We start from the raw sequence: 24,683 nt of genomic DNA, 5'->3' as shown, positions 1-24,683 counted from the left end.
TGCCAAGTGACAGGGCTTGTAAATGCACACTGAGTCACTGACGAAGTCGATCCGATCGAATCAGAGTCATAGTACATTTAAAGAGCACTATTTTGGAGGACTACGCTATAGCCCACAGAGGTATAGAGCCATCAAAAGTAGTAGAACTGTTTAGTTTACAAGATTACAAGTGGATTTGCAAGACTTGGACTCGAGTGTTCATCTTGTAGTTTCATGATGGGTAGCCAACCTGCAACAACAGTGCCTTAATTGTACAAGCAGAGGGTACCAACAGAGGAGTAATTTGCACATGCAGTCCTGAAACTGATGCCATTGCGGAACACACGGCCCTGTACGGTGCAGATGCAAGGGAGCCCGATTCAGTCCCGGCCATTATCTGTCTTGCCGTACTTCCGGAGGGAAATTTACCCTCTCATCCTGATCTACCATTGCATCTCTAATCTCGAAAGCGAGCAAAAGGAAAACAAGACCAATTTTCATAGATAAGTTTACTCGGGACTAGTACTACTTGATTTTTGGACTGAAATCAGGTGTTGACCAAAAGTGTGCCAACAGTTTCTTCGACGGGTCAAGGCCTCAAGGATCGAATACACAACAGTTGAACTAACTCGGCTGTGCTTTGGACACTTGGACATTAACTATTACTTATTGGCTCGTTACAATCATTTGCAAATTTAGATGGGCCACATTAGCAGCTACTCTCTCCGTTTTAAGTTATAAGCTGTTTTGATTTTGGTTAAAGTCAAACTATTCCAAATTTAACCAAATTTATAGATAGATATAGTAACATATACAACATCAAATTAGTTTCATTAAATCTATAATTAAATATATTTTCATAATATATGTGTCTTGGGTTATAAATATTACTATATTTTGTAAAATTATTGGAGGAGTTTGACTTTGATAAAAATTAAAATGACTTATAATCTTAAACCGAGGAAATAACAACATATGAGATTTATGCCCAATGTACCATGACTAAACTCGCGTGAACATACTCACCTGGATCCAGACGCAAAGCAACACTGTATCTGTCTCACTAGTGTGAAGTTATAAACAACACTATTATTTCCCCCGGTAATGGCTGCAGAACAGAGGTGTCACTCCCACTGGAAATGGTCCTCCCCACAGGCTAGGAGGCAGTAAGATACTACTGCCTATAGCAATCATATACTGATGACAGTATGACACCCAAGTTAACGCAGGGGTTTAAGCCGTTAACCGTCACTAGGAGTTGGCACTTAAACAACAAGGAAGGAAGGAAGGAAGAAGAAGAGAACCTGTGTGTGTCGTCCCGTCCCCATGCATGATGTAGAAATCTAATAAGGCAGCCAACGCTTCCGGTTGGTGGCGGTAGACCGGCCTCTTTAAACTACCCCCATCCGCCCCTGATTTATCAATTACTCACCGTGCGATGATGCGTGCCGCCCTCCCCCTATATTAGACTCCAGCCGGGCACCCGGCAGCACCATCCACCAACAAACACACCACCACGACTCATCCGCCTCGCCTCGCATCGCACCGCACCGCATCGCATCGCACCGCGCTTTCTTTTGCACCGCTCGGGCTCCCACGGCCAACCAGCTAGCGAGCGAGCGGCGCGCACGGCAAAACTCGTACGTAGCACGCGGCGTGCGAGCGTTCAACGAGAGGAGGGGAGAGTGTGTGGTAGCTAGGGACGATGCCGGGGGGCGTGGCGGCGGCGGCGGCCGGGGCGGGGTACTCGGGGTCGGTGAAGCTGAAGTACGTGAAGCTGGGGTATCAGTACCTGGTGAACCACTTCCTGACGCTGCTGCTGGTGCCGGTGATGGCGGCGACGGCGCTGGAGCTGGCGAGGATGGGGCCCGGGGAGCTGCTGTCGCTGTGGCGGTCGCTGCAGCTGGACCTCGTGCACATCCTCTGCTCGGCGTTCCTCGTCGTGTTCGTGGGGACGGTGTACTTCATGTCGCGCCCCAGGCCGGTGTACCTCGTCGACTACTCCTGCTACAAGCCGCCGCCCAGCTGCCGGGTGCCGTTCGCCACCTTCATGGAGCACACGCGCCTCATCACCGACGACGAGAAGAGCGTGCGGTTCCAGACGAGGATCCTCGAGCGGTCAGGGCTCGGGGAGGAGACCTGCCTCCCGCCGGCCAACCACTACATCCCGCCCAACCCCAGCATGGAGGCGTCGCGCGCCGAGGCGCAGCTCGTCATCTTCTCCGCCATCGACGACCTCGTCCGCCGCACCGGCCTCAAGCCCAAGGACATCGACATCCTCGTCGTCAACTGCAGTCTCTTCTCCCCGACCCCGTCGCTCTCCGCCATGATCATCAATAAGTACAAGCTCCGTAGCAACATCCGTAGCTTCAACCTCTCCGGCATGGGCTGCAGCGCGGGACTCATCTCCCTCGACCTCGCCCGCGACATGCTCCAGGTGATTAATCACTGGCTCTCCGGCCACTTCTTTGGTGTTGCTACTGTTTAACTAACTAGATCAAAATCATTGACGTGCGACATGGACTGACGCGCGCAGGTGCATCCCAACTCGAACGCGCTGGTGGTGTCGACGGAGATCATCACGCCCAACTTCTACTGGGGCACCCGGCGGGACATGATGCTGCCCAACTGCTTGTTCCGGATGGGCGCGGCGGCGATCCTGCTGTCGAACAGGAGGAGGGAGGCGAGGCGGGCCAAGTACAGGCTGATGCACGTCGTCCGTACACACAAGGGAGCCGACGACCGCGCGTACCGGTGCGTGTACGAGGAGGAGGACGAGCAGGGGCACTCGGGGATCTCGCTGTCCAAGGAGCTGATGGCCATCGCCGGCGACGCGCTCAAGTCCAACATCACGACCATCGGCCCGCTGGTGCTTCCCATGTCGGAGCAGCTGCTCTTCTTCTTCCGCCTCGTCGGGCGCAAGCTCATCAACAAGAAGTGGAAGCCGTACATCCCGGACTTCAAGCTGGCGTTCGAGCACTTCTGCATCCACGCCGGGGGCCGCGCCGTCATCGACGAGCTGCAGAAGAACCTGGACCTGTCCGCGCAGCACGTGGAGGCGTCCCGCATGACGCTCCACAGGTTCGGCAACACCTCCAGCAGCTCCCTCTGGTACGAGCTCGCCTACATCGAGGCCAAGGGGCGCATGCGCCGCGGCGACCGCGTCTGGCAGATCGGCTTCGGCAGCGGCTTCAAGTGCAACAGCGCCGTCTGGAAGTGCCTCCGCACCGTCAAGGCGCCCACCGGCGGCCCGTGGGACGACTGCATCCACCGCTACCCCGTCGACATCCCGGAGGTCGTCAAGCTGTGATCGATGCTAGCCTCGTCTCGCCGGCCTCCGGCCGCCGCCTTACCACTACACCTGTACGTCCCCAGCGAAGCGTGCGTCCTCAAACTTTGGAGCTTCTTCTTTGTGGTGTTTTCTTCTTGCACCTTTCCTCCTCCCTCCCTCTCTATTTTTTTTCCTCGTCTTTCCTTTTATTTTTTTCGCTATAAACACGGGTTAAATCGATATACTTTGTCGGATGTGTCACATAAGGAATGATCATTCACAGGAGATTTATTATAAATTTGTGATTCCAATTTAGCGTGGCCGTGGTTGTTCGATTGTTCGTGTCAGGATTCATCAGGAAGATGGGGGAGGGGTTGGGGATTTGACGGGCGTGATCGACTCCCATAGGCTCCAAATTGCAATTCGTATCGTTACTGGTGAAAGGGATACTTGCATAGGCTCTGGTTGGCCATAATAGTCTTTGCACTGCACACCGATTAATTCCCTTTTGATTTGCGAAAAACCCTACAGTGTTGCTCATTATTATTCCAAATACAGACATGCACAATTTATTGTTGCGATGTTATTGCCGAGATGACTAAGTGATAACAACTTCTTATTCAGAAATTTCAGTCTTCTTTTTCCAAAAATGAAAAGGTTGTTTCAGCATAAAACTTGTGGTAATCAGAAAGGGAATAAGTATTAGGAAATCGTACAGAACTTTTTAAGCGGGAGGGCACGAGCTACTCATGATCCGCCCGTGAGAGTTTTAGTTCGAGCCGAACTCATGATCCATCTAATTACTAACTGAAGTGTGTTCATATGACCGGATTAAAATCGAACTCGCGGTTCATGCAACCGGTCAGACATGATGCATCTAATTACCGACTGAAGTGAGCTCGTGTATGCTCATTAGCTCACCACCCTAGAGCATTTACTCACGCAAGTGTGCGTCAGGCATGTGTTACCTTACAGTTCACTCCTCTCTTAAGCCAAATTCCGTTTTTTATTAGCATGAATTGCGACAGCGACTTGGGTTTACTTGCATGCCTGATCTGCACGGGCCCTCAGCTCGGTGCAATCCAAATTTGTCTGATTATTATGCCTTTCTTTTTTCGAAGAACCCTGATTATCCCTTCCTTATATTCCTACGAGTAGTACTTCTTCTATACAGTTGTGAACGTAAATAGTAAATGCGGTCACCGTGCCGACATGTTTTCCGGGACAGGCTCTTCCTTGAATAGAGAAGACGGCTTTCTTTCCAAATCGCCTCAGTTTCCGTTCCTCCTCAGAACATCAATCATGCTCCGGCTGAGGACGTAATCGCTTTTTCATTCATGGAGACGATCAAAACCGGCCGTTCGATTCAGGACCCGACGGCTGCGTGCGTGCGTGCGTGCGTGCCAGGATGGAAGTGCAGCGTGACGGGCAGAGAGAGTCACAGACCGATGGGATGCCAGTAAATGCGGGCGAGGCGCCGGGTTGGTGGGTGCGGTGCGGGTGGGTGGGGGTGTGTGGACGCGAGGCTGGCTGTGGCTGGAGCCTGGAGGGCTCGCAATTAATGGCCACTGCACAGGGGAGAGGAGGGAGGGAGCCATGGCGACGGAGTGGGGAGGGGGAAGGAAGGTGACAAAGGCGGGCTTTTTTCCTCTTTCCCCGGCCGCGTGCGTCGTGGCGCGCGAGCTGAGCGAAGGTAACTCGACGTGCGTCGCCGCGTGCGTCGGTTGGGCGTCGACGAGCTTGGCGAAGCAGCGGATGGGTTTGGCTTGGCCGGTCGCGGCCGCGGGGGCGCGTGGTTGGGAGGCGTTAAATGTGTTTGGCAGGCGGCGGACGGGATGGGTGTTGTGGTTGGGCCGAGGAAATGAGGGGTGTGGCCGTGTGGTGGGGTGCTGGGTCATCTTCTCTCGGCTTTGCGCTGCGGCCGGGGCCGCCTTGGCTTGCGATGCCATGCGGAAGTTTGTTTTTGGGTCGCACGATCTGGTGGTTAGGCTGGCGTGAAAAGGGAACGGAGGGGGGAGTAATGGCGCGGGGCGGGGGCGGACTTCATCCGTGGTGCATTCACGAGCGTCGCTGTTGTGCGCCGCTGCGCCATGGAGGGGAGGGGAGTGGAATGCACGAAAAACGCGCAAAAAGCCCTCGCTTTGCGTGATACGGTATGGCATATTAAGTTGATGGCGGCTGCTGCTAGTGCTCCGTTCTCCAAGGTCATCTTCTATGAACTAGAGTAACATGTCATCTAAAAATGTTTAAAACTAGGATAAAACACTTATCTCTCGGTACATAGTTTCATCTATTGTTGTTTTCTAGGTTATATGCATAACACAAGCTATCTAGATAACTATGCATACAGAGTTTCATCCCCCATAAAACTTATTTCATCTCTCTCTTCGTTAATACGTTGCCACATCATTAAAAATATATACATAACACCCTATTTATTACTTATAAAACTTCCACGAGACTGGCCTGATAGGCCATATTTGGCGTTTCTACTGTGCCGCACTAACCAAAAACAGCGTAGCACAAAGCTATCATCACTTGTACTACCGTTCTACCCTTACTAATGCTTCTGGATTATTATTGCACACTTTGCTGGATCAGTTCGAGAAGCAGAAGCAACAGCCAGATGTATGCGGTACAGTGTTAGCGTGTTCAGTGTCCCAAAACAACAGGAGAGCACATCTCACTCTCCTAACAGCCTGTCACTGTTTATCATTCCGCTATGTCCAAATTCATCCAAGAAAAGGAGTTCTTAAATGTAGTCCAACTTAATGCTAACTTCGCGCCACAAATCTTGCTCGACATGGCACAGTGGTGATCATAGATCGTCTGCCTACTCACACGCATAATCCATGAGCAAGAGATCCGATCCCTTTGGCAGGGGAGTCTTCTGATCAGTAGCATGAAGGCTGAAGCATACGTATGCACTAATCTAATTCCGTGGTGATCTCTCTATTTATAATTAATACACAACAACAAATCAGTCACTCCATTTCTATCCAACTTACCCTGGATCAATTCAGAAGGTAATTTTCTAACGATTGTAGTCCCAGTTAGAATCCAAACTTTATACTGTTCAATTAGTACTTTGCAATGATATTTGACTAAAGCTGCCTAATGATTAGGCCAGTAACTTGTTTAACTAGTTTGTGTATCTGTTGTATTAATAAACTACTGATCATTGAACGTGCAAGTATGACTAGTTAAAATCTTGCATGCAGTTCATAGCAAACAGCATAATACATAATGCCACCGGAAATTTACTCAATGACACGTGGACACAAATGAAGATGGTGCATATGTTAATCTAAAATACAAATGATTTTAACTTCAAAAGGATGTAAAGAACTATTTAGGATTAAATGAAAAGTATCTCAAAAAATTAAAACCTTCAGATAGTCAGATGGAACAGAATTGACCGAAATGGTAAAGATTATTTTCCTAAAGAAATATCGAAACATAGCAGCAGAAAAACACAAGCATGAGACATAATTGACATTATGTAAACAACTGAACAGAATCAAAGAAAAGGTAAAACGTCAAGAGGGAGTAAGAGGGTGAAATATTGAAAGGGAAAGAAAAGAATTTCAGGACAGTGTGATAAACTAAAAGGGAAGGGAAAGAATTTCAGGACAGTGGTGAGTTATGACACCCTTTGAACTTCAAATTCAGGTATACTAAAATAAACATAAACGACGAGTTTGTTGTGAACAGTACCAATGCCATGTCCCTGTTCTCCACTATTTTTTCCCTCCTTTTTAAAATTTGTAGGATTCGTTTTTTCATAAATTGCAATGAATTTCAACCAGATATTTCAGATGTACATCAATAAGTTCTTTAAAAGCTTTTTATACTTATTTGATGCACGGAACAAAAGTTTTTACATACATAAATATCAGGACAGTCATAGAAAAGGTATTATCTTTATAGGTACACTGATTTAAATCCATGATTCAGCCACTTTCCATGAGCCAAAAACGAGAGAATATGAAGTTCAAAATGACGATATAACTGTAGGCAGTTTCAGGAAGGACGCGTTATCCTATTAAATCAAACAAAAATTCCTTGTAATATACTCCCTTGGCTCCAAAATATAAGCATTTCTAGCATTTAAATTTTATGGCACAATATAAAGATTCATGCATGGATTTCTATTATTTCGATCATTCTAATGATTACACCACCAATCAGGTGCTTTGGAAGGGAATCTAATCAATTCAAAATTCAAAAAATAATCATTGAAGTGACTAAAAGGGAATCTTTTAACACCACCTTAGTATTTGTTAAAAAAACCTAAACAAGCTTATATTTTGGAACGAAGATAGTACGTGGCAGTATATTACAGTGTCCTAATACAACTTCAAGCAAGCAATATTCATGGATGAGTTCTATTGAAATTTGTGTCCACAAATCAATTTTTTAAGCACACAGAATGCTTGTACCCTTGTATAACAATCGCCCCTTCTTGTCACTGGATGAAAAGTGCAGTGATTGAGTGTGCATGCCCCATGTGTGTCCAGTTGTCCACTTTCCCGGAAAATCACGAAAGGCATATATGCACAACTTAAAGACGCAAATTTACATATGGGCATAACCTAAGACACTCAGATGAATACTTATTTCTTTAAAAAAATGGCAGGATCAAACCTAAATTAGTTTAAAACAGAGTTTTAGCTCCTAGATGAACCATCTATTCTTTTTCTTTAAAGAACTGACATCAAACTCTAACACAACATAGACAGTAAATACTACAGGCAGCTTTGAAATATAAGTGCAAGATCACAAGGATTGCGGTAAGTTACCCTTTTCAAAAACTAATTTAGGGCCAGTGTAATTTCTACTAGTAGAGGTTCCTTAAAGAAAAGGGGAGGGGGGATGCATACCTATGAGTATATCACATTTTAAAAGGAAACAAAGAAAAAAAATGGTTGCATATCAGATAGATACAAATTTGTGGAGTGTGGGACTTTTGCAGAAATGTTTGAGCAATAAGTATATGCTAAAGAAAAGGGTAAAAGAGAAGTACAGCGTATATGAATTCTAAGCAGATGCTTCATCAGATTCAGCAGCACCACCATTTTTCTTGCTAAAGTATTCTTCTGCACGAGCTTGGTTCTTCAGATAAGACTGCGGTAGCCATTTCTTCCGCTTTGGCAACAGAGTTAAAGTACAACCAGCTGCCTCGAGCTTCTCCTTGGCTGAAGCAGAGAACGCCCCAGCCTTGATATTCAACTTGACTGATACATCACCGTCTCCTAAAATCTACATAGGTCTTCACAAGTTAGCATACTATTACTGCACACACAGAAACAATACAATAACAATAGCAGCATTGCTGTATCACTCTACACCACGGAAGATGAAAGGAACGTCATTTTATGAAAATGAGATGTTAAAAGCAGGCAAAAGCCTATCGTAAGGATAAAGGTGATAGCACCCCCAAACTAATCAGATGAAATAGGACCAGAAAGAACAGTTAAAGTTGGACAACTATGATGTTCAAGGTGCACTTTAAGTTACGCGCTTGGAGAATCATTTGTCACACCAATGACCAATCACCATACTGCTGACCTCTATAAGATGCAATCCCATAGCACATTAATGCATCTAGTTCCAACAATCCAAACTTAGTGTGAAGATGTAAATACAGTTACATCATCTTTTGGGTTTGTTGGACTGATGCAGACATGCAGTATACTTGTAAGGCCACAAGGTTTTGTTGGGATATTGATAGCACTTCATGCTTATGACCTATAGATATGCAGACTTACACCTTTAGTGGGTTACCTACTCAACAAATATAGTTTGTCATACTTTATAGATTCTAGAGCAGCTGATGGAAACACTCAGCACATCATGTCGTGCTTGTCCAACACAAGCTAAGAAAAAATTATCACCCGGACACAACTTGAGACTCATATGCAGATATGCTGAACTTGGTAATTGATGCTAAGGACATAACAACTCAGGCTCTAAATAATAACACGGTAACATTTGAGAACTACAAAAATAACCAGAGCAGCCATTCAATCCAACAATATATACAACTAAACGTGTACCCAGCAGTGGTGAGCTTGATGAACATTCAAATGCAAGACGTTCAGATTTTTATTTTTTATTTTTTGAAGGGAGACGTTCAGATTTCAGTAACATGATCATTTACAGTGACGACTTAAAGAAAAGGATAATGATTAGTTGATGTACCTTCAGAGGAAGCTTTCTCTCCCTGCCAGATGGATTAATTAAACCCCTCGATTTCAAGGATTCCAATGATATCTCGTCACCATCCTTAAACCCACCACGCGCCAGGTCTCCCAAATTGAACGGCACATACTTCGGCAACCCAATATGCATTCCTGAAATCGCAAGGTAGAACTACCAACAAGTCACCTCTCAATCACAGCATTCTTCAAATGGAAGGTACTAGCGTGTTCCCACTCAATTGTCAGTGCATTTAATGTGTGAGGCCTCCATTGAGACGAGAAGGGGAAGCGCAGCTTGAAGAGACTCACCGCCAGCAATGCCGCGGAGCTTGGGGAGGCGGCGGTAGAGCGGCATCTGCCCTCCCTCGAACCCGCGCCGGACGCCGGGCCCCGAGCGCGACTTCTGGCCGCGCATACCGAACCCGCAGCTCGCGCCCTGCCCCGCCGCGATACCGCGCCCCTTCCGCTTCGGCCGCCGCCGCGAACCCTTCTGCGGGCCCAGGTTGTCAAGCCGGAACTTCTCCGCGGGCTCCGCCTCCGTGGCCTCGGCCGCCGCGGCGCTGCACACGACCGCGACGCAGCGGCGCGGGCGGGCACGGAGGACGACGGACCGACGGCCTGCGGTGGGGCCGGGAGCGGCGGCGAAGGAGGAGTAGAGGGACGCGGAGGCCGGGAGGTGGAGCAAGGCGGCCGTGGGGGCGAGGGAGAGGAGGGTGATGGACGCCATGGCGGTGGTCGGTGAGCGGAGTGCGCGCCTGCGCGGCTTGGCTGGAGTGGATAGAAGGGGATAACTGGGAGGACGCAAGGGAGATAAGACGGTTGGATAAATGGGCCAAATTGGGCCTCTTTTCCCTATATTTTGAACAGCTTCATGTTATTTGCTTTCCTTCTGTTTATTTATTTAAGGATTTAAAACGGAATTTCTCTCCATCCAAGTGAATACTGCAGTTTACATAATCTTGTAAATACAAGATTTAAATAAATGAACATAATTGACTTGATCTTAAAAGAAAATAACTGAAGCTACATACCATCAACCAAAAGAGAACGTGATCTGGATTTCTTAAATCACACCATCTGACAGAGTCAGTATACTGAACTGCTCTATACCAAGGGAAAAAGGGTGAAAATAGCGGATAAGAGGAAAATATGTACAAGAACATGCTTCATAGAAAGGTGCACGAGTTAAACAGAAATGTTACAACTATGGCCTGGACAATTGTACATCCAGGCCTCAGCAGGAAAAAGCTAACGGAACGCTGGGCATCAACCATCTGAAATGTCAACAATGATGCCTCTAGTTGGTGAGTTCAATGGTGACGGTGCAGTTTCATGGCCAGCTTGACCTTCAGTTACTACATGGCTACCCACGGGATGACCTGGTAACGAACTTCCATCAACTCGAGTATCTGGGACAATTTCAGAGTTGTCATTGTCCTCCCCTACGCTTTGAGGGTAAGAACCAGCACTGCTAGAATTTATGCCATTTTCTACAAAAGATATGGAACTAGCACCCTCACTGCCACTATTGGATTCCCTAACCTGAGCAACTTTCAGTAACTTCTGCCGCTTTCTTCTTTCAGTTCTTTTATTTATCAAAGGTACCTCATCATCGTCTGATTCATCCACAGAATAGTAGTTCAGCCATTCAATTATCACTGAGTAGGAACCATCCCACTTGCTTACTTTTCTTTTCTTTTGTCTGCTGCACTCTTGGTTCTTCTTCAGTGTGGTTGTTCTTGGACGCTTCAGTGCCTCCTGAGCATCCAATCCAATATCCTTGGACAATTTGATTTTCTTATTAGATGCGCCTCTTGAGGACTCTGGTCCAGAAATACCAATTAAATCATCAGGAGGAAGAAACCCAGTAGAGGTTTCTTCCAATTCATGCTTATTGCTTTTTCCGCTCTTAATTGATGTAGGTTCATTGTGCCAACTTCCAGGGGCTGATTCTCCATCCTTGCAATCAAGTGCTTCTTCAGATAAAGCTACCAAGAACAATTAGTAGTATCATCACTTTGTATGAGTAGGCATACTAAGAATTTAAAATTGTATATCTGCAGTAAAGAGTCCTCTCAAGGCATTTCAACAAAATAGTATGTTGTGGCCTTAAAATGTTATCATAGCTTGAACTACCTTTTGAACCCTCTACACAACCTGGTGATGATCCTTGAACTCTGTGATAGCTACCAGAGCACCGCTTCTTGTGCCTGCATGTACAGTAAGCCAAATCATTCCAAAAGAGCATGACTGAATCCATAAACTCAGTGGCACAAATTTTAAAGTTGAATTAGGTATAACAACCTGCGAGGTGTACGCAAGACTCTAAGGACAACAAAGAACATGATAATTGTTCATGTGTTACTAATCTTGTTTGGCTGCTGGACATATCAATTTCACCTCCAGTAAAGGAAAATCTAAATCAGATCATTTGCCACTTTTTAGATTATGTAATCGGTAAAGTGCCAATGACACAAAGAACATGTTAAATAGGAGTATTAAAGAAGGCACTCATCATTACTTTCTTAGCTTAATATCTCTCTTTGTCAAAATTAACAATAACTGAGGCATGTTGCAAGGACACACCAACAAGGTACAGATTACACACCATGGAAACTACAGAATTGGCTGAAAAATGTATGTCAATAATGCATGCATGGAACAAAAAAATACAAAGAAATGTATAGCTAATACCAATGCCAGTGACAACTTGAACTACCACACGAGTCATTAGCACCCATTCCCTCAATGCAATCATCATGTGAAGGTCCTCTGATTTCAGTTGACTTGATCAAATCTCCACAGCTTTCACACTACAAAGATCATTAGCTGCCGACCTAAAATTAGAAAATAAGATTTACTTGCTAAAGATCAGGTTCTTACTTTGTGTAGATAATATTTCTTTCTGATCTCATGAAGCATAGTTATGCTGTAGCCACCAACAGGACGCTGGATATAATTAAAAAATATCATTATGATAACACGAAATATGTAGGCACAGGCTGATTGAAAGTTGACACTTGAATTCAACTTACATGAGGATCAGCTACAGAGTTTAAATTTATTGTATTCATCAGTTTCCGGAATTTTGGTCCATGGTCACTGCGTGATCACAGGTTTTAAATTAATCAAAATGAGAAAAGGTAGACAGAAAATTCAGGGGTTAATACTAGAAGGTGTCAGTTATTGGAAAAGTACCTATGGTTATCATTACTATCTTTGATGCACATATAAGCATGAATCATTTCATGAAGCAACACATTCTTTAAATCCAAGTCTGTGTAGCGTTCATACAAGGATCTCGAAAGCAGTATAATACAGCCACCACCTCCAGGATAATATTCACAACCACCTACTTCACTGCACCAAAATGATTGAAAATGGAAAGTTTCAATACAATCATACTGGTAATAGCAAGTACTATGGTCTTTGATGAAATTTCTGGCAGCAGAGTTGATGTGAAAAAAGATAGTGGTAAGATAAAAATATGCAAGGTTCATACAGTTAGCATCATTCCCAGTCAATTATAATTGACGATGATGACCAAAACGACAGTATGACAGATAACTCTAATGCCGTTGAACATGCTTGCTAGAACAATATGCGCATGACAGTGCCATAAATGTGGCTGAGTTGTCCAGACCAATACATCACCGGTCACTATGCTGTATGCTCTGTTCAAAATGCTGTGCACATTCACCAGTAGATTTACAAAACTAACATATTTGGGACATAAATAGGCATAATGCAAGTGCCCTGGAAATTTTAAACAAATGGAGAAGACATGTCAATGTAACCAGTCTAATAGTTTAAATGGCATTTTTATTCTACTTTATAGAAAAAAATTTTGAATCCTTCCCGAAAGTTAATGTGTTTTACACTATTTTCCCAGTTTCTTCCTACAAAGCATGCCAAAGCGTAGATTAAAACTCCTTCCTTTTTTATGGTTTGGACCTAGGCATTGATCATCTCAAACAGTGTAGCTCATATGGTCAATGAAAAGGAGAACAATCCAAAGATAGGTTAACAGATCGAACTCCAGCCAACGGCAGGGCACAGATAATATAAATCACCTATGTTCTGGCTGGTTGACAAATAATTGAACCCCAATTTGCGGATTGTCAAGAAATCAAATCTCTCATTCTGGTTCATTCCATTTGATGCCCTAATTCATTTTTAAGGGGTCAATGTTTTCTAGTTCTAATGAAAAGAGAGATAAGTGCTCATTTCTTTTGGCACTGATACACTGGTAGATGAAACAGTGGATTCGACCGATGAGGGGTGCCTGAACATCTTGCACCTCCTGAAGCACCGAATCAGAACCCCCTACACAGCAGGATTGTTCTCGCGTGCAGCTCCGCTAGAAAGCTAGAGTATCGCATTGAATCTACCAAGCCACGCATGCTCCGTGGCAAGACATGGATAGAGCAATCTCGCAATACCCCCGCGTAATCCAACACCCAAAACCTAAATTCGCAGCACTTAGCAGATCGGGCCCCGGATAGCACTCGAGAGCGCGAGGATTTTCGTAGGGCGACGCGTACCGATGGGGGAGCGGATCCTCGTCCGTCGCCCAGGAGACGGCGCAGGTGCCGAGGGAGTCGTGGAAGTAGAGGGCGTTGTAGTGGCAGAAGAGCTTGGAGATGTCCGGCCCGCCGCCGCCCCGGTCCGGATCCGCGCCCCCCATGACCGGAGGAGGAGTAGGAGAGAGTATTTGGCGATGGGGGAGGGTTTAGGGGAGGACTCCGGTCAGGGTTCTGGAAGATGGACTTGTCCATTTGGTCGGGTTGGGTATTGTGTTTCACGAAGCCATTGGAGGCCTCCACGCCCGGATGCTAGCAATGCTAGGTTGTTTTGAAGAGATTGCTTCATCGATCAGTAATTTTAATTAAATTTCAGAAAAAACAGTTTAATTTTTACATTTCCTTTTTAAAATTTCTTTAAACTGAAGATGCCCTAAAGTGATACTTCCTCTGTTCACGTTTCATCTATATTCGATGGATGTATAATAAAAAATTATATCTCCACAAATGATTATCGTATCTTGTCTAATGCACTAGATCTTTCATTTTTTATACAGATTTACTATGCCATCATGCATATTGACTTGGGAGTTCACCATCTATCACTGCAGCCGCCTGCATGAGATGTAGACATATAATCACTGCAGTCATTCACCATATTAAACTCCCCTAAACAAGACATAAAAATGCATGACTTTTTCAGCAATGTATAAATTTTATATGATTTAGCTCGGATCTTTCACAAGCCCATCCATTCCAAAGAAAAGGTTTAGGACCATTTTGATTTGTAGGAAAAATATTGAAGTTTTGGAGGATTTCAATCTTATTGAAAATTTTCTATGAGAGCCTTTGAAATAAAGGATTGTATCATATCCTTTCCTTTGAAATTCTGATGGATTGTTCAATCCTATAGAGATTTTGGAGGAAAATAAATATGAGATCCTACCTCATATTTTCTTCTTCTTATAGCTTTAAATTTCGTTGTTTCTTCTGTGTATGAATCAAACGATTATTTTGAATTTCAATGTGTTTTCAACTCATATAGAAATCTGGTGGGCATGACACTTAGTTCTATGTTTTTTCCTTGCTTTCACAATCCTGTGTTTCAAAGAGATGCTTAGAGCAAGTACAATAGTATAGGCAATTACTAGCTCAAAATCATCTATGATCAATCTTATAGTCAATTCATATAATAGTTACCTACAAAATTTATACTACTAAACTATTAATACATGATCCCACCTGTCATATGCACATTTTGTCTTAGAGTCTGTGCTGTAGCTGGCTATAAATCTATAGTTCACTGCTCTTCTCTTATCTCTTATATTTTTAAAATATATTTATAGTTGACTTATAGCATGCTATTGTACTGCTCTTATAGTCTGCCACCTGTAAGATTTTAGAAGAGTTACTGCTAAGAGTCTACAGTACATGTCGAGCTATACTGCCAAATTAATCCACAGCCAACACACGAGGGAACTTCAGATTATGAGAGCTGTAGCGACACCGAAATCAAAGGATTGATGAATTTCCAGTCACACTGGGCCATTGAAAAATATTCTCCAATTTATACATTAGTGATAGCTTGTGCATAATTAAAGAAAAACTACTCGGATGTAAAATTAGTTGATTACTTGAGCCGCGCCAAATGGGCTGCTTTTGGATAGTAGCGGGCCGAGCAACAGCAGATGGGCCAGCCTTGAGGCCTCGTGTGTAGTAGAACGGCCTTGCTCCCTAGTCACCGCGTGTTGCGGACAGCGCCACCCTCTCGATCACGACCAATCCAGTCAAAGCCACTGGATCCCCACTGCTCACTCCGCCGGAGGCGACCCGACCGCTCGTCCAATACGGCGATGGCGCCATTGCCGTATCTCCTCCTCATCCTCGTGCTCTTCCGGCCAGCGGCTTCGCCCGGCGCCGCCTCCGTGCCGCCGCCCTCGCACCCTCCCCCTCCTCCGCTGCTGCCTCAGAAGCTGCAGGTTTGGCCCAAGCCGACGTCAATCTCGTGGCAGTCCCCGGTGTACGCGCCGCTCTCGCCGTCGTTCAGCATCCGCGCCGTGCCGTCGCACCCGTCGCTCCGCCACGCCATAGCCTTCTACACCAGCCTCATCCGCGCCGAGCGCCATGTGCCGCTGGTGCCCCCAGCCAACTACACCCTGGCCCGCGCCCCCATCCGCCTCCTCGCGCTCTCCGTCTCCGACCCCGAAGTCCCGCTCGGCCCCGGCGTCGACGAGTCCTACACGCTCTCCGTGCTCCCGGACTCCGGATCGGCTGATATCTCCGCCGCCACTTCCTGGGGCGCCATCCGTGGCCTCGAGACATTCTCCCAGCTCGCCTGGGCGGGCGGCGGCGCCGCCACCGGAGGCCAGCCGATCGTCCCCAGCGGCATCGAGATCTCTGACCGCCCCCACTTCACCCACCGCGGCATCCTCCTCGACACCGCCCGGAATTACTACCCGGTCCGCGACATCCTCCACACCCTCCGCGCCATGGCCTTCAACAAGCTCAACGTCTTCCACTGGCACATCACCGACGCCCAATCCTTCCCCATCGTTCTCCCCACGGTCCCCAACCTCGCCAACCTCGGCTCCTATTCCCCCACCATGCGCTACACCGACAACGACGTCCGCCGCGTCGTCAGCTTCGCTGCGTCCTTCGGCATCCGCGTCATCCCCGAGATCGACATGCCCGGTAAGTGAGAATCCCAACTACTCTGATCCTACATTTCAATTCAATTGTTCTCTATACCATCGGAATGCTCAAGGCAATCGTCACGCACGGATCAGGGCACACGGGTTCGTGGGCGGGAGCGTACCCGGAGATCGTCACCTGCGCGAACAAGTTCTGGGCGCCGAGGGCGAAGCCGGCGCTGGCGGCGGAGCCCGGCACGGGGCAGCTGAACCCGCTCAACCCCAAGACGTACCGCATCGCGCAGGACGTGCTGCGCGACCTGGTGGCCTTGTTCCCGGACCCATACCTCCACGGCGGCGCCGATGAGGTGAACACGGCGTGCTGGGAGGACGACCCGGTGGTGCGCCGGTTCCTCGGGGAAGGCGGCACGCACGACCATCTCCTGGAGTTGTTCATCAACGCGACGCGGCCGTTCCTGGTGCAGGAGTTGAACCGCACGGTGGTCTACTGGGAGGACGTCCTCCTCGGGCCCAAGGTGACCGTCGGGCCGACGATTCTGCCGAAGGAGACCACCATACTGCAGACGTGGAACAACGGGCCGGAGAACACGAAGCGCGTCGTCGCCGCGGGGTACCGCGCCATCGTGTCGTCGGCGTCGTACTACTACCTGGACTGCGGGCACGGCGGGTGGGTGGGCAACGACAGCCGGTACGACAAGCAGGAGAAGGAGCGCGAGGGCACGCCGCTGTTCAACGACCCCGGGGGCACGGGAGGGTCCTGGTGCGCGCCCTTCAAGACGTGGCAGCGCGTCTACGACTACGACATCCTGCACGGGCTGACCGACGTCGAGGCCCAGCTGGTGCTGGGCGGGGAGGTGGCGCTGTGGTCGGAGCAGTCGGACGAGACGGTGCTGGACGGCAGGCTGTGGCCGAGGGCCGCCGCCGCCGCGGAGACGCTCTGGTCCGGCAACAAGGGCTCCAACGGCAAGAAGCGGTACGCCAATGCCACCGAGCGCCTCAACGACTGGAGGCACCGCATGGTGGAACGCGGCATCCGCGCCGAGCCCATCCAGCCGCTCTGGTGCCCGCTCCACCCCGGCATGTGCAACCTGTCACAGTAGCAGTGTCGCCTGCTCCCGCCGCTTCCGGGTTCAGAAATCCAAGTGACAGAGAAGAAGAATCAGCATCGATCTTGGGGGCGTGACATCGACTGATCGCTGGAGAAACCAAGAACGGAATAAACCGACCAAAACTCTCTTCTGATGCCATCTCTGGGAGGGAACCTCCCGATCGCGAATTATTATTCAACAAAGTCGCTGAGTTCTATTCCGTGCAGAAAGACGTTCTTGGGTAAGATCGAAGTCTTCTTTATGCGTGGTTGCTGACTTGCGGTACTTGATGCTGCACAGATTTTTGTTTTCATCGTTTATGTCTCAATAACACGAGTAGATAGTATAGCATTCGTCTAGTTCAATAGTAGATGAACAAGGCTGCAGCAAAACCACCTATTTGTAATTTTGTACGGATGTGATCTTAATAAAAAACTAGCACGGTGGACCCGTGCATATTGCGTGGCTAGCATTATTATAAATTTTATCTATATAAAGTCACTTATCTTGATAATAATAATTTTTTAATTGTTAATTTAAATATTATTTTTTAAATTATATTTTTACATAGAACTACATTTACCTATATTCTAAACTGTACTGCTACCTTAACTCTTTTATGCATAATATTTAATTTGTAATTTAAATTTTAGATACTTCTAAATTGTATTTGTATGTTGACTCTTTCTTAATTTTTTCATATTTTTAACCAAAATTTTATATCTTTCTAAATTGTATTTATATATAAACTTTTCCCTCAATATTAATTATTTTAAAACTTTGAATTCAAGATTTGGATTTTTATAAACTTTATTACACATGGACTCTTTATTATTTTTTCTTATTTTTAATCGATCTATCCGGTTAAAAAATATCTTTTATTTTTCTCTCTCTTATTTTCCTTTGATTTTCGTTGTCCAATTAAAAAACTCGTTATTTCCTCTTCCTTCAATCCGATTAAAATCGCAGGCTGCGACTGCAAGTGGGCTCCACCTGCGGAATGTGGATCTCTGCGAGACTGCGACTGCATGGATCGCGTCGCATGCACCTAACGATCTTTTTGATTCTTTTCCAAACTTTTTTTCGTCCGTATCCAACTCCTGCCGTATTTCTGTTTTTCTATTTTTCTTATTTTTCTCTATTAATATAGGATTTTCTAGCACATAAGAGCGAACGTGGATGCAAACGCTATCAATTTTTATAATAGTAGAAATTTGGATGGTAAAATATATGAATAAATTAAATATTTACATGTGCTTTGCACCGGGTTAAGTTAATTTTACTTAAATACTTATTTCATCTAGAGTAGATAAATATAATAATGACTTGATTTAAGAATTTATTTAGGTATCAAAATTATAGTGTTAAATTTGCAATATATTGTATAATATATTTGATAATAAAAAACAACCCTTTAAATTAAGAATCAAATCTAAATTTTAATTCAGTAATCAGCTGCTAATCAGGTTAGCTATCTGCGGCTAATCCCGCTGCAACAAAAAATAGATATGGGAGTCGAAAGTCGGTTTGCAGATGGAGGCTGTCAACTAATCGTATATTATCAGGACTAACGGACGGCAAAATCCACGTTTTTTTATCTAAAAAATCTCCTTGTCCGATCCAAAAAATGTTTTTATTTTTTCTCTTATTTTCCTTTGATTAACATGGGATTTTCTAGCCCGTGAGAGCGAACGTGGTGACTCCTTTTTCTGTTACTTTTTATATATATAATAGATTGTTGAAAAATAGTCTACACTAGTGTTGATTTTCTTTGCTTTCTAAGGGATCGTTTGACTGGGGTGTAATTTTTGTTTTGAGAGCCTTCGGTGTGAGATCATTCGGATTGCATGTTCAGAGTCTATGCAACTACTCTGACACTCTGTGGTGTCCCCAGTTTGTGGTACTTATCAGTTCAGAAAAAAAAAAAGAACAGTAAGGATATGGTACTCGGTGCAGTTCATCACCAAGACGAGCAATTCCCGGGCTGACTCTCCATCGAACTCATCAGCACGCGCTGCAGATGTTCTCATTTTAGCGTTGTGGCCATGAAAGGCGTCTTTGATCACAGCATGTGTTATGATGGACGTGTCCAAATCGATGACAAACTTGGCCCTCCTTTCATCAGCAGATGACGGAATTTTCTTTCCGAAGCTTAGGTCCTGCTTGAAAACCACTGTAAGTACATTGACATTTTTGTTAGACATCTCGCAAAACAATTTTTACATGTACATCTGTAAACTGCCTGTATAGCCAATTTGATGTAGTAATCGATTTTGTTGAGCAGCATTCTGTAAAAATCAAATACAAGCAATTTCTCATGTAATTCCAAGACAATTTTACACTAAGCATTACTGAAAGGCGGGAAGAATGGAGTAGACCGGCATCATCTCCCTTCGCCTAGTCACCTTTCTTGCAGTAGCTGCTGGTTGTTTGGTCCACCTGATAGCTCCCTCTCCATTGGAGTCACTTTCCCTGCAGCCTCCCAAAAAAAAAAGGTCAAGGTCTCAAAAACTTCTCCTGCAACGTGTGTGCGGGGCTGAAAAGTTCCGGTTCACGCCACTGTGCCTGCCCGACCTCCTTTTTATCTCCCTGCCCCTTTTCTCTGTGGTGAACTGCTCAACCCATTTTCTGGTCCCCTTTCTGTCTTCCTCTGAACTCTGAACTCATCCCAAACTCTGAACTCTGAAGGCTGTAGCGAGAGAGACGGGGAGAGATGAGGGAGATAATAAGCATCCACATAGGGCAGGCGGGCATCCAGGTGGGGAATTCTTGCTGGGAGCTCTACTGCCTCGAGCATGGCATCCAGCCGGACGGCCTCATGCCCAGGTTCGTCTTGATCGCAGTTCTTGCTCCTCTCTATCCCTTGCTGTCTTTTCCCACTTAATTTTGTGAAATTACCATCTCTGGATGATGGTTTTGGTATGTTAGGTTGGTTCTTCTCGTAGCCTAAACAAGAATTGATCCTGGGGAAAATTTCGAGGACAGTCTCTGATCATGTATGACAATCAGAAGTGAAATTTGCGATTTTTATTGAACGTCTGACATCATGCATGCTAGCACTGTTCTTGAAGAAATGCCGTCTGTGATCCCCAAACCGATTGCTTTGGGAGTAGAAAGCCTGTGCTTTTTTTTTTGTGTGTCAATGTCAGAAAAGGAAGAAAACCATGTAGACTTTCTACGGACAGATGCGACCAATGGCTCCAAGTTTACGATATCCTAATCCTTGATCATATTTGCCACCTGCTTGCAGTGATACCTCTCCTGGGCTTGCAAGAGATGCATTCAACACGTTCTTCAGCGAGACAGGTTCAGGCAAGCACGTCCCAAGGGCGCTGTTCGTCGACCTGGAGCCCACGGTGATTGACGAGGTGAAGACGGGGCCATACCGCCAGCTATTCCACCCAGAGCAGCTCATCTCCTACAAGGAAGACGCTGCTAACAACTTTGCTCGTGGACACTACACAGGTTTGAATCGTGTAATCCATGCTTGCCTGGACCTGATTCATTTTTCAAAAAAAAAAGTGCATCTGAAAATGTCTCAATCAAAATGTTGATATACTATACTCCAACTAGAATATTCACAAGCAACATTACAGAGGCACAACTAATCCACACAGCTATGGTCTGGGTGGATACCGTGGGAGTCTAAAACTGCGAATACATATAATGTTATTGTTCTTTTGTTTAACAAAATAATATAATCATTCTAGGATGGTGTTACTTCTCACATCGACCCGTATCTTTTCGCTTCTACTTATGTTTATGAGCTAAATTTTAAATAATATAATTTTTCGCTGAAGTTTATTTTCTAGCCTTGGTTTTTAGATCGTTAAGAATACGTAAATAAAAGTTTTATTTATAAATTATTTTTTGTTTGTAAATATGTTGTTTGGTTTTTTCATGGAAAAGTCAAACAATTACCTCCAGCGACCTACTTTAAATAATTGCCATGCTTGTGAAACTGTCATATGCCTCTCTTCTACAAATATTTTTTTAGGAAATATTCAAATCTGTTTATTATTATTATTTTTGGTTGCAGTTGGAAGAGAAGTGGTAGATCTTTGCCTTGATCGGCTAAGAAAATTGGCAGACAACTGCTCTGGTCTCCAAGGTTTTCTGGTTTTCAATGCTGTTGGTGGAGGAACTGGCTCTGGACTTGGTTCATTACTCTTGGAGCGCCTATCAGTAGATTACGGTAGGAAGTCGAAGCTCGGGTTCACAATATATCCTTCGCCACAGGTAATATAGAAAGCTTCTTAATTCAGTCGCTATCCTATTATGTTTGCGTTCGTAACAGAGTTTTGCACTCTGAATTACTGTCTCATGAAAAAGTTATAGTACTCAAGCATAAAGAATGTGTCCAATGATACTTTTGTATCATTATTTGACAAGCGCATGAATATGAAAATCTCTCATGGAAAACACACACAAACTGTGTCCATTAAAGAATTGCAATTTCTTAAAATGGATTCTCTCTGCATGATCCCAAACACGTCCATTTGTCAGCAATTTTTCATTCAGTAAGTATCTGAAAATGACCACACTAACTACTACAACTATCTGATTCTTGTGGTAAAAATACAAATAAAAATCTGCATATCCTATCTCCGTAATCCGTAGAACGATCCTTACAGCAACATCGACCTATAATTGATGGAAACACCAATTTCTTCATGCTATCTTTCTGAGTAGATGTTAAAGCATGGATATAATCTGAGGTCATATTTATTCATGAGATAATTCAATAAATTTTGTCATTGACAGGTGTACAGTTCTAAAAAAATGCTATCAACAAGTGCAAGTTTAATGAAATATCATTGCACAAACGACTTTGTTCTATAAATGACATCACTTCTAGGGTCCATCATCGGTCCTCTGGGATATAGTCATATGTACGATGACAATTTCATGAACTCGCACTTCGATTTGTCGATGTTATGTTTTGGACTTTGGTGTTTATCATAGACATTTCTTGGATTTACTCTTTATTTATTGACATAGAGAGGTCGGTAGGAGATAGGACAGTACGTAGGTACATGATTGATTTTATTTTTCTGATGACTGTGAACATACTTAAATTACAATATAATAGTACATCATAATGCTCTCTATGTTCTATACTTTTAGACTTTCTGGTCTAGTTTAGATTTATTTGTCAATCAATACATATAGTTTATATATGTATCTAGGTGCATTAGTATCCGTATGAATATAGTTAAAGTTAAAAAGCCTTAAGATTGTGGAATGAAGAAAGTAATAATTCCCTCTTCGTGTCAAATTACTCCTATTTATTATTCTGGTTTTATCCTACGTCACTATTTCTATTTATTATTTTGGTTTATATTATTAGAAGTCGTTATAGTTTAACATCATAAATGTTATGTTTTTATATTCATCATGAGAAACACTTCTATTACACTTTTACATATAGCATTTTGTTAAACTATACATGATTCTAGAGATTGATATCCCAACGCATACCTGTGGTGAAAATTTGAAACCCCTCCCTGTGTGCGTGTGTGTGTGTTGCAGATCTCTACGGCCGTCGTAGAGCCTTACAACAGCGTGCTCTCTACCCATTCCCTGATCGAGCACACCGACGTCGTCGTCCTCCTGGACAACGAGGCCATCTACGACATCTCCAAGAGGTCGCTGGGCATCGAGCGCCCCTCGTACACCAACCTGAACCGGCTCATCTCGCAGGTGATATCGTCGCTGACCACGTCGCTGCGGTTCGACGGCGCGATCAACGTCGACATCACCGAGTTCCAGACCAACCTGGTGCCGTACCCGAGGATACACTTCATGCTGTCCTCCTACGCGCCCATCATCTCCGCCGAGAAGGCGTTCCACGAGCAGCACTCCGTCCCGGAGATCACCAACTCCGTGTTCGAGCCCGGCAGCGTCATGGCCAGGTGCGACCCGAGGCACGGCAAGTACATGGCCTGCTGCCTGATGTACCGTGGCGACGTCGTGCCCAAGGACGTCAACGCCGCCGTGCACTCGATCAAGACCAGGAGGACGGTGCAGTTCGTCGACTGGTACGTGATGAACTCTCTCAGACTCTCTCTCTCTCGCCGAGCTGTGTCAAAAGTGGCTGAGATTTTAGCCGGAGATGATGACGACGACTCTGTTTTTTTGTTTGTTTTCTTGCTCTGTTGCCGGATGCAAACGAAGGTGTCCGACTGGGTTCAAGTGCGGGATAAACTACCAGCCGCCGACGGTGGTGCCGGGAGGGGACCTGGCGAAGGTGCGGCGGGCGGTGTGCATGATCAGCAACAACACGGCGGTGGCGGAGGTGTTCTCGCGGATCGACCGCAAGTTCGACCTCATGTACGCCAAGCGCGCGTTCGTGCACTGGTACGTCGGCGAAGGGATGGAGGAAGGGGAGTTCTCCGAGGCCCGGGAGGACCTCGCCGCGCTGGAGAAGGACTACGAGGAGGTCGGTGCCGACGTCGAGGACGACGACGAGGAGCAGGGCGAGTACTGATCGAGCGCGCTGGGTGAATCTAGCGCGGGAAATAAGGTTACTTGATTGGAGTGGTCTCTCGGTCTATGTTGGATTTCGTGGGCGAGGTTTGGGTCTGTACTTTGTACCACCACACAAAATAAAACAATTCGTAAATCAAGATGTGAAATTAAAGTGTGCATGTACATAAATATTTCAGAAAATCCCAACAATTGCCATTAAAAAAACATAATTTTCCAAGAAATACAATGATGAACACAACTTCCAGATAATATATTGTACAAGCATATTTGTCTCAAAAATATCATCGTCACTAAGGTTAAATCCACTTTTCTATCAAAAAAATGTGATGCAATTAACACAGAGGAATGCATGGAATCTAACGACATGCCATTCTGGTACAAACAAACTCATACAACGGTATTTTTCAAAAAGTTGCATTTGTCAATGGTATTTTTAAAATAGAACACTTATCAATAGTACTCCCTTCGTTTTTTTA

The 24,683-nt window shown here is 45.3% G+C and overlaps 4 protein-coding genes across 4 annotated transcripts; 2 read left to right on the top strand and 2 right to left on the bottom strand.

Annotated features, from left to right (window-relative positions):
• The first annotated feature begins 1,481 nt into the window (after nucleotides 1-1,481).
• On the top strand, nucleotides 1,482-3,545 carry LOC102706088 (3-ketoacyl-CoA synthase 6-like). The gene is made up of 2 exons (XM_040521956.1): nucleotides 1,482-2,416; nucleotides 2,516-3,545. The coding sequence occupies exons 1-2, from the start codon at nucleotides 1,685-1,687 to the stop codon at nucleotides 3,287-3,289; spliced, it is 1,506 nt and encodes a 501-aa protein (XP_040377890.1). The 5' UTR covers nucleotides 1,482-1,684; the 3' UTR covers nucleotides 3,290-3,545.
• A 4,622-nt stretch (nucleotides 3,546-8,167) lies between these two features.
• Nucleotides 8,168-10,237, bottom strand: LOC102703944 (50S ribosomal protein L15, chloroplastic). The gene is made up of 3 exons (XM_006649586.3): nucleotides 9,763-10,237; nucleotides 9,455-9,606; nucleotides 8,168-8,512 (listed from the first exon to the last, which is right to left on the bottom strand). Exons 1-3 carry the CDS (start codon nucleotides 10,178-10,180, stop codon nucleotides 8,291-8,293), a joined length of 792 nt encoding a protein of 263 aa, XP_006649649.3. The 5' UTR covers nucleotides 10,181-10,237; the 3' UTR covers nucleotides 8,168-8,290.
• Nucleotides 10,238-10,442: 205 nt separating this feature from the next.
• Nucleotides 10,443-14,263, bottom strand: LOC102703662. Its single transcript, XM_006649585.3, has 7 exons — nucleotides 13,998-14,263; nucleotides 12,652-12,813; nucleotides 12,489-12,555; nucleotides 12,337-12,402; nucleotides 12,148-12,266; nucleotides 11,590-11,663; nucleotides 10,443-11,441 (listed from the first exon to the last, which is right to left on the bottom strand). The coding sequence occupies exons 1-7, from the start codon at nucleotides 14,138-14,140 to the stop codon at nucleotides 10,720-10,722; spliced, it is 1,353 nt and encodes a 450-aa protein (XP_006649648.1). The 5' UTR covers nucleotides 14,141-14,263; the 3' UTR covers nucleotides 10,443-10,719.
• A 1,500-nt stretch (nucleotides 14,264-15,763) lies between these two features.
• LOC102703378 (beta-hexosaminidase 2) lies at nucleotides 15,764-24,352 on the top strand. The gene is made up of 6 exons (XM_040521910.1): nucleotides 15,764-16,667; nucleotides 16,763-17,687; nucleotides 20,966-21,180; nucleotides 21,755-21,954; nucleotides 23,248-23,756; nucleotides 23,893-24,352. The coding sequence occupies exons 1-6, from the start codon at nucleotides 15,830-15,832 to the stop codon at nucleotides 24,203-24,205; spliced, it is 3,000 nt and encodes a 999-aa protein (XP_040377844.1). The 5' UTR covers nucleotides 15,764-15,829; the 3' UTR covers nucleotides 24,206-24,352.
• The last annotated feature ends 331 nt before the right edge of the window (nucleotides 24,353-24,683 follow it).

Source organism: Oryza brachyantha, chromosome 3 (genome assembly GCF_000231095.2).
Source record: "Oryza brachyantha chromosome 3, ObraRS2, whole genome shotgun sequence".
In the NCBI taxonomy this organism is placed as follows: Eukaryota; Viridiplantae; Streptophyta; class Magnoliopsida; order Poales; family Poaceae; genus Oryza; species Oryza brachyantha.
This window is presented reverse-complemented; position numbering and strand designations above follow the sequence as displayed.

What these genes read in the sequence shown, in the direction of transcription:
- LOC102703378 (XM_040521910.1), top strand. Translation starts at nt 15,830, where the DNA reads ATGGCGCCATTGCCGTATCTCCTCCTCATCCTCGTGCTCTTCCGGCCA. An exon ending in CCCCGAGATCGACATGCCCG is followed by an intron (nt 16,668 to 16,762) that starts GTAAGTGAGAAT and finishes CGCACGGATCAG; the next exon opens with GGCACACGGGTTCGTGGGCG. An exon ending in GAGCCCATCCAGCCGCTCTG is followed by an intron (nt 17,688 to 20,965) that starts GTGCCCGCTCCA and finishes ACCTGCTTGCAG; the next exon opens with TGATACCTCTCCTGGGCTTG.
- LOC102703662 (XM_006649585.3), bottom strand. Translation starts at nt 14,140, where the DNA reads ATGGGGGGCGCGGATCCGGACCGGGGCGGCGGCGGGCCGGACATCTCC. An exon ending in TCAAGTTGTCACTGGCATTG is followed by an intron (nt 11,664 to 12,147) that starts GTATTAGCTATA and finishes CTGTACATGCAG; the next exon opens with GCACAAGAAGCGGTGCTCTG. An exon ending in TTGTGTAGAGGGTTCAAAAG is followed by an intron (nt 11,442 to 11,589) that starts GTAGTTCAAGCT and finishes TGTTCTTGGTAG; the next exon opens with CTTTATCTGAAGAAGCACTT.
- LOC102706088 (XM_040521956.1), top strand. Translation starts at nt 1,685, where the DNA reads ATGCCGGGGGGCGTGGCGGCGGCGGCGGCCGGGGCGGGGTACTCGGGG. An exon ending in TCGCCCGCGACATGCTCCAG is followed by an intron (nt 2,417 to 2,515) that starts GTGATTAATCAC and finishes TGACGCGCGCAG; the next exon opens with GTGCATCCCAACTCGAACGC.
- LOC102703944 (XM_006649586.3), bottom strand. Translation starts at nt 10,180, where the DNA reads ATGGCGTCCATCACCCTCCTCTCCCTCGCCCCCACGGCCGCCTTGCTC. An exon ending in GCTCCGCGGCATTGCTGGCG is followed by an intron (nt 9,607 to 9,762) that starts GTGAGTCTCTTC and finishes TTGCGATTTCAG; the next exon opens with GAATGCATATTGGGTTGCCG. An exon ending in AGAGAAAGCTTCCTCTGAAG is followed by an intron (nt 8,513 to 9,454) that starts GTACATCAACTA and finishes AGACCTATGTAG; the next exon opens with ATTTTAGGAGACGGTGATGT.